Source organism: Scyliorhinus canicula, chromosome 19, assembly GCF_902713615.1.
Source record: "Scyliorhinus canicula chromosome 19, sScyCan1.1, whole genome shotgun sequence".
NCBI classification, from domain to species: Eukaryota; Metazoa; Chordata; class Chondrichthyes; order Carcharhiniformes; family Scyliorhinidae; genus Scyliorhinus; species Scyliorhinus canicula.
This window is the reverse complement of record NC_052164.1, coordinates 9,356,018-9,369,651: the sequence shown is the minus strand read 5'-3', so window position 1 is coordinate 9,369,651 and position 13,634 is coordinate 9,356,018. Positions and strand designations below refer to the sequence as shown.

General features: G+C 51.4%; 1 protein-coding gene across 1 annotated transcript in view; it reads right to left on the bottom strand.

Moving 5' to 3' along the window:
* The window catches only part of lasp1 (LIM and SH3 protein 1), a 192,803-nt gene that overhangs the window by 7,991 nt on the left and 171,178 nt on the right, over positions 1–13,634 (bottom strand). The window contains exon 5 of the mRNA XM_038778688.1: positions 5,846–5,957. Coding sequence (XP_038634616.1) covers positions 5,846–5,957 — 112 coding nt within the window. The remainder of the gene's footprint in view (positions 1–5,845; positions 5,958–13,634) is intronic.

Here is a 13,634-nt window from a genome sequence, read left to right as displayed (position 1 = left end):
CAGATTAATTAATTGCCCTTGAACGGAGTGGCTTGCCAGTCCATTTCACACGGCATTGCAGAGTCAACCACATTGCTGGAGTCACATGTAGGCCAGACCAGGTAAGGACGGCAGATTTCCTTCCCTAATGGAAGGACATTAGTGAACCAGGTGGCTTGTTACAACAATCGTCTTGTGGTCATCATTATGCTTTTAATTCTACAGCTTTGTGTATTGAATTCACATTCCACATTAGTGTCACATGCCAGGCTGAAAATGGCGCTGGGTACGAAACAGGGTAACAGATAGGATACAGAACACACACACACACACACAGACACAGACACACACACAGGAAATTAGAAGATCGGAGTTTTTTTTTAAATTTAGAGTATCCAATTATTTTTTCCAATTAAGGGGCAATTTAGCCTGGCCAATCCACCTAGCCTGCACATCTTTTGAATTGTGGGGGTGAAACGCACGCAGACACGGGGAGAATGTGCAAACTCCACACGGACAGTGACCCAGGGCCGGGATTCGAACCCGGGTCCTCAGTGACGTAGGCAACAATGCTAACCACTGTGCCACTGTGCTGCCCTAGAAGATCGGAGTTAATTAACACCGCTCTCATTCAGAACATCGAATAATTACAACAGGGAAAATAGTTTTGGAAATAGTTTGGTACTGAAAAGCAATGGAAATGTGGAAGAACTGCAAAGCTTCACGTGGGCCTGGGGTGAGGGGGGGGTTTGCAAATTTAAGAAATTTGGAGATGGGTCGAACTTGAAGAAACGTCACGTCATGAATACCAGTTGTTTATAATAGTAAATACACAATGTGCAGTAAAGAACAGAGCTCAAAGGGTCATCCAGACTCGAAACGTTAGCTCTTTTCTCTCCCTACAGATGCTGCCAGACCTGCTGAGATTTTCCAGCATTTTCTCTTTCCTTTCTTGCAGAGCTGCTCAAATATAGTGCTACATAGAGGCAGCAAATGATGGTCAGGCTGTCAGAGGCTGTAGTCGGACGACACGAGGGAGAGCTAGAATTTCACAGTGAAATGTCAAGTGTGTGCACGTGTATCACTGACCACAGCATTAATATAGTCAGAACATTTTTCAGCACAAAAAGAGGCCTTTCAGCCCATCACATCAGTGCAGGCCATCAAGCACCTATCGATTCTAATTCAATTTTGCAGGATTTGATCCACAGCCTTGTATGCTATGGTGCTTCAAGTGTTGATCTAAATGCTTCTCAACTGTTGCGAGGATTCTTGCCTCGACCATTCTTTCAGGCAGCGAGTTCCAGGTTCCTCCCATCCTCTGGGTGAAACGTTTTCCCTCAAATCCCGTCTAAGCCTCCTGCCCATTACCTTAAATCTATGCTGCCTGGTTATTGACCCCTCTACGAAGTGCAAAGGTTTCTTCCTATCTCCCCTTCTATCCCCTTGTGGGGCAATCTAGAACGGGAGGGCACAGCTATAGGTTGAGAGACAGTAGATTTAAAACTGAGATGAGGAGGAACTAATTCTCGCAAAGGGTGGTGAATTTGTGGACCTCACTGCCCCAGAGTGCGGTGGAATCTGAAATATTAAATGGTTTCAAGAAGGAGTAGGATATATTTCTGATTTTTTTTAAACGGGTTAAAGGGATATGGGGAACAGTGGGGAGGTGGATTTGAGACCAGGAAGAGATCAGCCATGATCTGATTGAATGACGGAGCAAGCTCGAAGGGCTGAATTGCCTACTTCCACTCCTAATCCTTATGTACCTATGTATCCCTCAAAATTTCATACACCTCTTAGAGGACCTCCACCTAGCCTTCTCTACTCCAAGGGGAATAACCCCAGGCTAACTAGCCTCTGTTCACTGGTGAAGTGCTCCAGCTCAGGCAACATCCTGGTGAATCTCCTCTGCACCCTCTCCACTGCAATCACAGCATGACCAGAACTGCACACAGTATTCTAGCTGCGGCCTAACAAGCGTTTCATACAGCTCCGTCATAACCTCCCTGCTCTTATATTCTATGCCTCGGCCAACGCAGGCAAGTATTCCGTATGCTTTGACAAAGAGTCACCCAGGCTCGCAACATGAGGTTCCTTCTCTCTCCACAGATGCTGTCAGATCTGCGGCGATTGTACAGTATTTTCTATTTGTGTCCTGCTTCCTTTATGGACCTCTGGACATGCATCCAAAAGGTCCCTTCGCTCCTCTGTACTTCCTAGCAGCCAACTCCCTTGCCTCGTTAGTCCTCCCAAAATGCATCACCTCGTACATCAGGGCCAAATGAGCGAGACAGTTGCTGCTCTTGCTCATGTATTTGCTTTGTTTGGCCCCTTTTTCCGCAATGTAACCAATCACTGTTTGTCGATGTACCATTTGTCAATGTACGTTCGCTCGGCCGCTGAAAAATACTTTTCACTTTACTTCAGTACATGTGACAATAAATCAAATCAAATCAATCAGAGAAGGATTTTGTATCTCAGATATCATTAGGAGAGGTTTACTGGAATGGAGATTGGGATGATTACTTAAATTACACAGAGAGATGGGGTTTGCTCTCCTTCAAACAGGCTGAGAGAAATCAGAAGATATTTGGTCGAGTGTTTCAATATTTCTTTACCATCTTCCATATGTTTAAAAACCGAAACTAGGCTAGAAAGGGGGAATTATAGGGACAAGAAAAGGGACCACGGGTAACTGAAACAACTGGAGGCGATCAGCTTTGATAAGTAAAGATGGGATTCTAACGTGATACACACAGCACGATTCAGCGGAAAACATTCTGATCTGTTCTTGGGTGCGTTTGGCGGGGTGTTTCTCTGTGGCTGACTCACGGAGATTGACCCCACTATTCAATGGCACTTTGCCGTTATTTTGGGATCGCGGTGAGTTTCGCGGTGAGTTTCGCGGTGAGTTTCTCTGCGTCAAGGCCACAGTTAAGCATTTTCCCTACACAGGCTCCTCACGGATCGTGGCGCCATTTCGAATGATTGCTCCAATCTCTACACCCTCTTTCAGGCCGTTTATTGTTCCTTTGATCCCACCCACCCTCCCTCCTGGGCAAGTCCTCCCAAGGCCCAACCCCTGTCAGTGCCAACCTGGCACCCAGGCATCCTGGCACTGCGAACCTCGCAGTGCTACCCAGGTACCCTGGTAGAGCCCAGGTGGCACTGGTAGGGTGGCCATTTGGAACGGCCAAGGTGCCAGACTGGTCGTGCCAAGGCACCTGGGTGCCAGGGGAGTGCCACAGTACTACCCCTGCTCTGTCCATGACCACCCAGGGGGGCTCTAATGACGTGCGAGACCCGCCCCCACCCGAGGTGCCATCACCCATGGTCCATGTTTCTGGAAACCCGTGCTAAACCGTACACAGTTGAGGTCTCGCAGGGGCGGCCGTTGACTCCAGGAGTCGGATGCTCACAGCATCCAGGTATTTAAATGAGCCAGATGGCATTCTCACAGGATTCCCCTCAACGAAGCGCCGTGGCTGAATCGCGCCCATAATTGGGATCTAAGTGTAGAAAGGATGCATTTGCAGTTCGAATGCCATTTATAAAGCGACAATCAGACAAGTATACCAATTAGTGTGTGTGTGTGGGGTGTGGGCGTGGACATGGTGGATATGTGTGGGGTTTGTGGGTGGTTGTGTGTGCGTGGGGTGGTTGGCTGTGTGTGGGTAGTTAGTTGTGGGGGGTGGGGGGTGTGGTGTGTGGGATGGGTTTGTGTGAGTGGGGTGATTGGGTGTGGGGGGTGAGTGCATGTGCGTGTGGGGGTGGGTGCATGTGCGTGTGGGGGGTGGGTGCATGTGCGTGTGTGGGGTGGGTGCATGTGCGTGTGGGGGTGAGTGCATGTGCGTGTGGGGGGTGGTGCATGCGTGTGTGGGGGGTGGGTGCATGCGCGTGTGGGGATGAGTGTATGTCCATGTGGGGGGTGAGTGTATGTGCGTGTGGTGGGTGGGTGCATGTGAGGGGTGAGTGCATGCGCGTGTGGAGGGTGAGTGCATGTGCATGTGAGGGGTGAGTGCATGCGCGTGTGGAGGATGAGTGCATGTGCATGTGAGGGGTGAGTGCATGCGCGTGTGGAGGGTGAGTGCATGTGCATGTGAGGGGTGAGTGCATGTGCATGTGGGGGGTGGGTGCATGTGCGCGTGGGAGGTGGGTGCATGTGCATGCGAGGGGTGAGTGCATGTGCGTGTGGGGGTGAGTGCATGTGCGTGTGGGGGTGAGTGCATGTGCGTGTGGGGGTGAGTGCATGTGCGTGTGGGGGGTGGGTGCATGCGCGTGTGGGGGGTGGGTGCATGCGCGTGTGGGGGTGAGTGCATGTGCATGTGGGGGTGGGTGCATGTGCGTGTGGGGGGTGGGTGCATGTGCGTGTGGGGGGTGAGTGCATGTGCGTGTGAGGGGTGAGTGCATGTGCGTGTGGGGGGTGAGTGCATGTGCGTGTGTGGGGTGAGTGCATGTGCGTGTGGGGGGTGAGTGCATGTGCGTGTGGGGGGGTGAGTGTATGTGCGTGTGGGGGGTGGGTGCATGTGCGTGTGGGGGGTGAGTATATGTGCGTGTGGGGGTGAGTGTATGTGCGTGTGGGGGGTGAGTGCATGTGCGTGTGGGGGGTGAGTGCATGTGCGTGTGGGGTTGGGTGTATGTGCATGTGGGGGGTGAATGTCTGTGCGTGTGGGGGGTGAGTGTATGTGCATGTGGGGGGTGGGTGCATGTGCGTGAGGGTGCATGTGCGTGTGCGCGGGCGTGTGCGTGCGTGTGGGGGGTGGGTGCATGTGCGTGTGTGGGGTGGGTGCATGTGCGTGTGGGGGTGAGTGCATGTGCGTGTGGGGGGTGGTGCATGCGTGTGTGGGGGGTGGGTGCATGCGCGTGTGGGGATGAGTGTATGTCCATGTGGGGGGTGAGTGTATGTGCGTGTGGTGGGTGGGTGCATGTGAGGGGTGAGTGCATGCGCGTGTGGAGGGTGAGTGCATGTGCATGTGAGGGGTGAGTGCATGCGCGTGTGGAGGATGAGTGCATGTGCATGTGAGGGGTGAGTGCATGCGCGTGTGGAGGGTGAGTGCATGTGCATGTGAGGGGTGAGTGCATGTGCATGTGGGGGGTGGGTGCATGTGCGCGTGGGAGGTGGGTGCATGTACATGCGAGGGGTGAGTGCATGTGCGTGTGGGGGTGAGTGCATGTGCGTGTGGGGGTGAGTGCATGTGCGTGTGGGGGTGAGTGCATGTGCGTGTGGGGGGTGGGTGCATGCGCGTGTGGGGGTGGGTGCATGCGCGTGTGGGGGTGAGTGCATGTGCATGTGGGGGTGGGTGCATGTGCGTGTGGGGGGTGGGTGCATGTGCGTGTGGGGGGGTGAGTGCATGTGCGTGTGAGGGGTGAGTGCATGTGCGTGTGGGGGGTGAGTGCATGTGCGTGTGGGGGGTGAGTGCATGTGCGTGTGGGGGGGGTGAGTGTATGTGCGTGTGGGGGGTGGGTGCATGTGCGTGTGGGGGGTGAGTATATGTGCGTGTGGGGGTGAGTGTATGTGCGTGTGGGGGGTGAGTGCATGTGCGTGTGGGGGGTGAGTGCATGTGCGTGTGGGGTTGGGTGTATGTGCATGTGGGGGGTGAATGTCTGTGCGTGTGGGGGGTGAGTGTATGTGCATGTGGGGGGTGGGTGCATGTGCGTGAGGGTGCATGTGCGTGTGCGCGGGCGTGTGCGTGCGTGTGGGGGGTGGGTGCATGTGCGTGTGGGTGCATGTGCGTGTGCGTGCGTGTGGGGGGTGGCTGCATGTGCGTGTGGGTGCATGTGCGTGTGGGTGCATGTGCGTGTGGGGGGTGGCTGCATGTGCGTGTGGGTGCATGTGCGTGTGCGCGGGTGTGTGCGTGCTCACCTCTATGCATATCATGCTGGACATTGTATTGCGGGCCACCATTCGAGCTCTTTCGCTCACCAACTGCTGCAGAAGTTCCTTTGCTTCTCTCAAACTCTTCATGATATTTAATCTGATGAAAAAAAGACGTAGAAACATGTTTACATGTTAAAAGCAGATCGCAGTTCATGGTTCATCTTTCTGGGAGAATGAAACACTCACTTCATCAAATATGCGATTAGCCCCATTATTGGGACTCCAACCCATTCAGAATCGAGTGCACTTTAAAGTTAATGAGTGGGAGCCATAGATCGAGCAGGCTGAGAGCTCTTACCGTGATCACATTTGACATTATAACTGGATTGGAATTCCCAGAATGGAACCCTGTCTCAGAACACCATAACAGCTATTTTTTAATAAAACATTAGGAACTGAGTCACAGGTCCACCAGTTTGTTCTAATAACAGGAAAAAACATTTCTTAAACGTGAAAAGTTGTACTCTTATGCAATACTCCTCGAACACTTCCCCCTTAGCTTAACAAATACACACAGATTTATAGATGGACATGAATTGCAAAGTACATCTTAAGCTAAAATGGTCTCATTGACACAAAAGTCCCTGTTAAGCATACAAGATGACTGTGGTCAAGTAAACACTCCGTTCTGAACCCAAGTTAGTGTCTGTGTATTTCTCCCGAGAATCTCCCCCCCCTCCCGACAATGATGGCTTCCAAACTCCACTCCCAAAATCATGCTTTAAAATCTTCTCTCATAATAATGCTTTCTTGTGGTTTGCATTCCAAAGTCCAGACCAGGTTTTCCAAATGCCACTTTTAAAGCTTCCGCTCCACTTTTAACGGCAACTCCAGTCTAGGATTTTACACCACCCCCTTTTAGGTTACCTTTGTGTTAATTGTTTTTACACAAACTCCGAGATCCAGCCACCAATTTCCATAATTATTTTATGTCACGTTCCACAGGCTGTAGTAAAATCTCACAAACCTGCACAAGCCACTTAATGTATCTTTCTTTTAATAAATATAGAGTAGGGCAGCACGGTGGCGCAGTGGGTTAGCCCTGCAGCCTCATGGCGCCGAGGTCCCAGGTTCGATCCCGGCTCTGGGTCACTGTCTGTGTGGAGTTTGCACATTCTCCCCGTGTTTGCGTGGGTTTCGCCCCCACAACCCAAAGATGTGCAGGGTAGGTGAGTTGGAATCGCCTCGGTAAATTGCCCCCTAATTGGAAAAATGAATTGGGTACTCTAAATTTTAAAAATAAATAAATAAATAAATATAGGGTCCTGGGGCGGCACGGTGGCGCAGTGGGTTAGCCCTGCAGCCTCACAGTACCGAGATCCCAGGTTCGATCCCGGCTCTGGGTCACTGTCTGTGTGGAGTTTGCACATTCTCCCGGTGTTTGCATGGGTTTCGCCCCCACAGCCCAAAGATGAGCTGGGTAGGTGGATTTGCCATGCTAAATTGCCCCTTAATTGGAAAAATGAATTGGGTACTCTAAATTTATAAAAATAAATATAGAGTACCCACTTCTTTTTCTCCAATTAAGGAGCAATTTAACGTGACCAATCCACCTACCCTGCACATCTTTCGGTTGTGGGAGAGAAAGGGTAGCACAGTAGCATAGTGGTTAGCACGATTGCTTCACAGCTCCAGGGTCCCAGGTTCTATTTCCGGCTTGGGTCACTGTCTGTGCGGAGTCTGCACGTCCTCCCCGTGTGTGCATGGGTCTCCTCCGGGTGCTCCGGTTTCCTCCCACAGTCCAAAGATGTGTAGGTTAGGTGGATTGGCCATGCTAAAGAGGGGCTGGTTTAGCTCACTGGGCTAAATCGCTGGCTTTTAAAGCAGACCAAGCAGGCCAGCAGCACGGTTCGATTCCCGTACCAGCCTCCCCGAACAGGCGCTGGAATGTGGCGACTAGGGGCTTTTCACAGTAACTTCATTGAAGCCTACTCGTGACAATAAGCGATTTTCATTTTCATTTTCAAATTGCCCTTAGTGTTCAAAATTGCCCTTCGTGTTGGGTGGGGTTATGGGGATAGGGTGGTGGTGTGGGCTTGAGTAGGGTGCTCTTTCCAAGAGCCAGTGTAGACTCGATGGGCCGAATGGCCACCTTCTGCACTGTAAATTTTGTGAAACACACGCAGACACAGGGAGAATGTGCAAACTCCACACAGACAGTGACCTGGGGCCGGGATCGGACCCGGGTTCTCAGCACTGTGAAGCAGCAGTGCTAACCACTGCATCACCGTGCTGCCCCACTTCATGTACCTTGCTGGCATCTCAACCTTCTTCTTAGCTCAGTCTGTCTTTACTCAACAGTTCTCTGTTCTAGTACCTGAACCTCAGATTCTTCGGAGAGCTCCCTTCATTTATCTAGTTTCCTTAACTAGTTGCTCTTCAGATCTCTGCACTTGTTTGCTTAACCATTACACCATTATATGACTTCTCTCTTAACTCCGCTGGAAGAAATTTTCCCTCTTTTGCCTTCTAAACCAACTGCATCTAGCAGAGCTACGAGCGCCGCCCTCTCTCTCACTACCCATCTCAAACTGCCCACAAATTAGCTCAACTAAAACTTAAAAGCTTCTCTGCCTTACAATGCCCCAGTTGTTAAGCAACACCCACATGCTTATGCCTTTGATTTATTCCTCACCCTGTTGTCCAGGTACAACAGAAACACAGTTGGAACATAACCAACCCCCTTCCATACAAACACGTCCCCTCCAGCATGAACCTAACTTTGGGGCAGCAGGGTAGCATGGTGGTTAGCATAAATGCTTCACAGCTCCAAGGTCCCAGGTTCGATTCCCGGCTGGGTCACTGTCTGTGTGGAGTCTGCACGTCCTCCCCCTGTGTGCGTGGGTTTCCTCCGGGTGCTCCGGTTTCCTCCCACAGTCCAAAGATGTGCGGGTTAGGTGGATTGGCCATGCTAAATTGCCCGTAGTGTCCTAATAAAAGTAAGGTTAAGGGGGGGGTTGTTGGGTTACGGGTATAGGGTGGATACGTGGGTTTGAGTAGGGTGATCATGGCTCGGCACAACATTGAGGGCCGAAGGGCCTGTACTGTTCTATGTTCTATGTTCTATGTTCTATGTTCTAACTTTAGGTTTTACCCTTCCAGGCACAGAAATATTAAATTAAATCTGTTTCTGTGCAGTAAATTCTACGTAAACACACTTCTCAGATTCCATGGGCCATTGTAAATGTGGGACTGCAGAAAGTTGAAGTCCAGGCTAGTTATTGGAGATGGTAGCCTGGTGGTTATCTTCCTGGACTAGTAATCCATATAACCAATGGATTGTCACGAATATCCTTTAGTGAAGGAAATCCACTGCCCACACTCAAGGTTACATGTGAAAAAAATGAAATGAAAATGAAACGAAATGAAAATGAAAATCGCTTATCGTCACGAGTAGGCTTCAAATGAGGTTTCTGTGAAAAGCCCCTAGTCGCCACATTCCGGCGCCTGTTCGGGGAGGCTGGTACGGGAATTGAACCGTGCTGCTGGCCTGCCTTGGTCTGCTTTCAAAGCCAGCTATTTAGCCCTGTGCTAAACCAGCCCCTGACTCCATGTGACTCCAGACCCACAGGGATGCGGTTGCCTTCTTAAATGGTCCAGCAAGCCATTCGGCGTCCCCGCCAACTTCTCAAGGGAAATTAGGGCATTAAATGGTGGCCTTGCCACTCTCCTCGACAGATTTCCTTATAAAAATTGAAACCTCACTTATTTCCTGCACACGCTTTACCACCCCTTTCCACAAGGTGGTGCTCTCACGTGGATTAACGCTACCCCCTTTGTTGGGCCAAATCTCCAGGCCATCAACCGTTTCCATAGAAACACTTCAAAGGCAAATGCACAGCCATTCAACTAACTTCAGTGTGTCTATGACCTGATGTTAGCTCACCTGCCCAGACAGCACACGCTGCAGAACCGCACACCGGTTCTTCTTTCATCCCTTCGACGAATGTGCATAACACACACTGTGAAACATGCTAAGTAGCAACTGGATACGAGTTAATCAGGAAAGCAGTTCCAACTGTTGAAGTACCAGCTTTATGATGATTAAACAATAAAAACCGAGTATTTGTCGAAATGCATTGCGATTGTTAACTGGTAACATTGCAAGATCATTGGAACAGGGGTATAGCGTTTAGCCCTCAAGCTTGCTCCGCCATCGCAGCTGGTCGCCTTCCTAACTCTGCCTGCCCACCTTGATTCTGTAACCCTCAAGACCCCCGCCCAACAAACATCTACCAATCCCAATTTTGACACTTTCAGTTGACCTCTGTGGCCTCAACAGCATTTTGGGGAAGAGTTCCAGATTTCTGTGAAGAAATACTTCTCGGCGTCGTCTCTGAACATCCCAGCACTAATTTAAAGGTTTATGACCCTTGTCCACGAGGCATATCTCTCCATTTGAGAGACAATTGGTGACAGAGCTCGAGGCCTCCATGGACGAATGGAACCTGCAGATCAGTTGCGACTCTCAGTTCCACTCCATCATCTAACCAGCAGGGGGAGGCAAAGAGCCAACACCATACATGGATAACCCTGAAAAACCTCGGCCATTTTCTCTAGTCAGGTGAGAGGAGTAAATCACATGACTTCCCTTTCACCCCCCCCCAACTCTTTCCCAACCACTGCCACCCACGCCTCACCCCACCCCCTACCATTGCCCCAGGCAACCAACGGCATAATAAGTATGAGGGATTCAGTCAGCCTAGATTGTGCAACATAGCCGCAGTTGCAGCCCAGGCCTTTTAACAAATTAGACTGAAACACAAACCATATTCGGCTGTTGCTCCTTCGCTTGCTCTCCAGACATGCAATTCCTCACACATTCTTCCCCAGCGGTGTCACCTCACAAAGGGAGGCTCCTTTACAGAAACTCAGGCAACCGATTCTCCACCCATAACCCGAAAGCATTGACTGTTATATGGGCATAATAATCAGGTCTAATCCATTTCTTCAGCCACAGCACACTCACACCTTACGTCAAGAGGCCCTGGGTTTAATTCCGACTCCAGGAGACTTGAAATCCAAGCTGATGGACACCCCAGTGCTCTCGAGGTACCTTTTTTCATACGAGGGGTTAAACACAAGGGCCTCTTCTCAAAAAAATAATAGTTCCATGGAACTGCCTCGAGGGTGAGAAGTGGGGTTTGCGACTTGTCACGGGCAATACCTTCCAACAACAAAAAATATCTTTAACACAGTAAAATATTCCAAGTTGCTTCACGGGGGCATTCTCGGACAAATTTAGACTCTGAGCCTCATAATAATAATAATCTTTTAATAATCTTAATAATTTTTATTATTGTCACAAGTCGGCTTACATTAATTAACACTGCAATGAAGTCACTGTGAAAAGCCCCGACTCGCCACATTCCGGCGCCTGTTCGGGTACACTGAGGGAGAATTCACAATGTCCAAATTACCTAACAGCACGTCTTTCGGGACTTGTGGGAGGAAACCGGAGCACCCGGAGCAAACCCACGCAGACACAGGGAGAACGTGCAGACTCCGCACAGACAGGGACCCAAGCCGGGAATCGAACCCGGGACCCTGGCGCTGCGAAGCAACAATGCTAACCACTGCGCTACCGTACCGAGCCCCAAAACTCATTTGTATATCCAGAGAACACAGGGGGACTAAAAGCTTCATCAAAGAGGTAGGTTTAGAGGAGTGAAGAGGTGGAGAGGTTTAGGGAAGGAATTGCAGGGTTGAGGTGAGGGTTTAATGGTGGAGTGTTGAAAATGAGGATGTGCCAAAGGCCAGAATCAGAGGACAGACAGAGAGCTGATGGAGTTGTAGGGTTCGAGAGGATTCCAGAGATAATGGCCATGGGAGGGGGGGGGGGGGGGTAATAGCAGGATACCAAGGAAAACATCGAAATAGTCAAGTCTAAAGGTGACAAAGGCATGGATGAGGGTTTCAGAAGCAGGGTGCAGGTCAGAATCAGACAATGGTGGTGGAGTTGGAGCTAAGTGGCCTTAGTGATGAACAGCGTCTCCCTCAATCACCATCACTAGAACATCATCATTTTGCTCCTTGTGGGAGCTTGCTGTGCACAAACTGATTGCCACGGTTTCTGTGACTGCATTTTACAATTTAATTCTTTGGTTGTGAAGCATTTTGGGATATCCCAAGGGTCATGAAAAATCTTGGGTTCGTGCAAGTTCAGGGCCGGGATTCCCCCCTACCCGGCGGGGCGGGGGGTCCCGGCGTGATGGAGTGGTGTGAACTACTCCAGCGTCGGACCGCACCTTTAGGGGCCAAGCCCTCACATTGAGGGGCTAGGCCCGCGCCGGAGTGATTCCCACTCCGCCGGCTGGCGTCAACGGCCTTTGGTGCCACGCCAGCCGGGGCCGAAAGGACTGCGCCGGCCGGCGTAAGTCCGCGCATGCGCCGGATGTCAGCGGCTGCTGATGTCATCCTGGCACATGCGCAGGGGAGGTGACCATGGCAGAGGCGGAAGAAAAAGAGTACCCCCACGGCACAGGCCCGTCCCCCGATCGGTGGGCCCCGATCGCGGGCCAGGCCACCATGGGGGCACCCCCCCGGGGTTAGATCGGCCCGCACCCCCCCCCAGGACCCCGGCGCTCGCCCGCGCCACCTGCTCCCGCCGGTAAGGTAGGTGGTTTAATCCTCGCCGGCGGGAGAGGCTTGTCAGCGGTGGGACTTCGGCCCATCATGGGCCGGAGAATCACCGCGGGGGGCCCGCCGACCGGCGCAGCGCGATTCCCGCCCCCGCCGAATCTCGGGTGGCGGAGAATTCGGGACACGACGGGGGCGGGATTGACGCCGGCCCCAGGCGATTCTCCAACCCGGTGGGGGGTTGGAGAATCCCGCCCCAGTTCTCTTTCTGCCCTTGGCCGGCTGTGTTATCTGGAGGCTTCGGCTCCTCCTTACCCCGGGGTCCTGAGGTCAGCAATCTCAGGTCAGAGATGAAGCGTAGAATCCCGCCCATCTGCATGGTGCGATACGACCATCGACAGAGTCATTAACCAGGGGTGGGACAGGGAGCAAAAACAAAGTGTTTTATAACCTGGTACTAATTTTGTGCATTCGGACCTCAGTGCAAAGAGGCTGCAATTGAAGAAAATATCAAATCCTCGGTCAAGGTTTAGCTGCAATATTGTACTGATCTCTCCCAAGAATCTTTTGCAACGGATTAGAAAGAGACTGAAAATGAAACACCAATAAGACTTCAGTTTGAAGCACGGTGGCGCAGTGGTTAGCACTGCAGTCTCACGGTGCCAAGGTCCCAGGTTCCATCCCGGCTCTGGGTCACTGTCCGTGTGGAGTTTGCACATTCTCCCCGTGTCTGCGTGGGTTTCCCCACAACCCAAAGATGTGCAGGGTAGGTGGATTGGCCATGCAAAATCGCCCCTTAATTGGAAAAAATAATTGAGTAATAGAACATAGAAAAGTACAGTACAGCACAGAACAGGCCCTTCGGCCCTCAATGTTGTGCCGAGCCATGATCACCCTACTCAAGTCAACGTATCCACCCTATACCCGTAACCCAACAACCCACCCCCCCCCTTAACCTTACTTTTATTAGGACACTACGGGCAATTTAGCATGGCCAATCCACCTAACCCGCACATCTTTGGACTGTGGGAGGAAACCGGAGCACCCGGAGGAAACTCACGCACACAGGGGGAGGACGTGCAGACTCCACACAGACAGTGACCCAGCCGGGAATCGAACCTGGGACCCTGGAGCTGTGAAGCATTTATGCTAACCACCATGCTACCGTGCTGCCCATAAATCTAAATTTATTTAG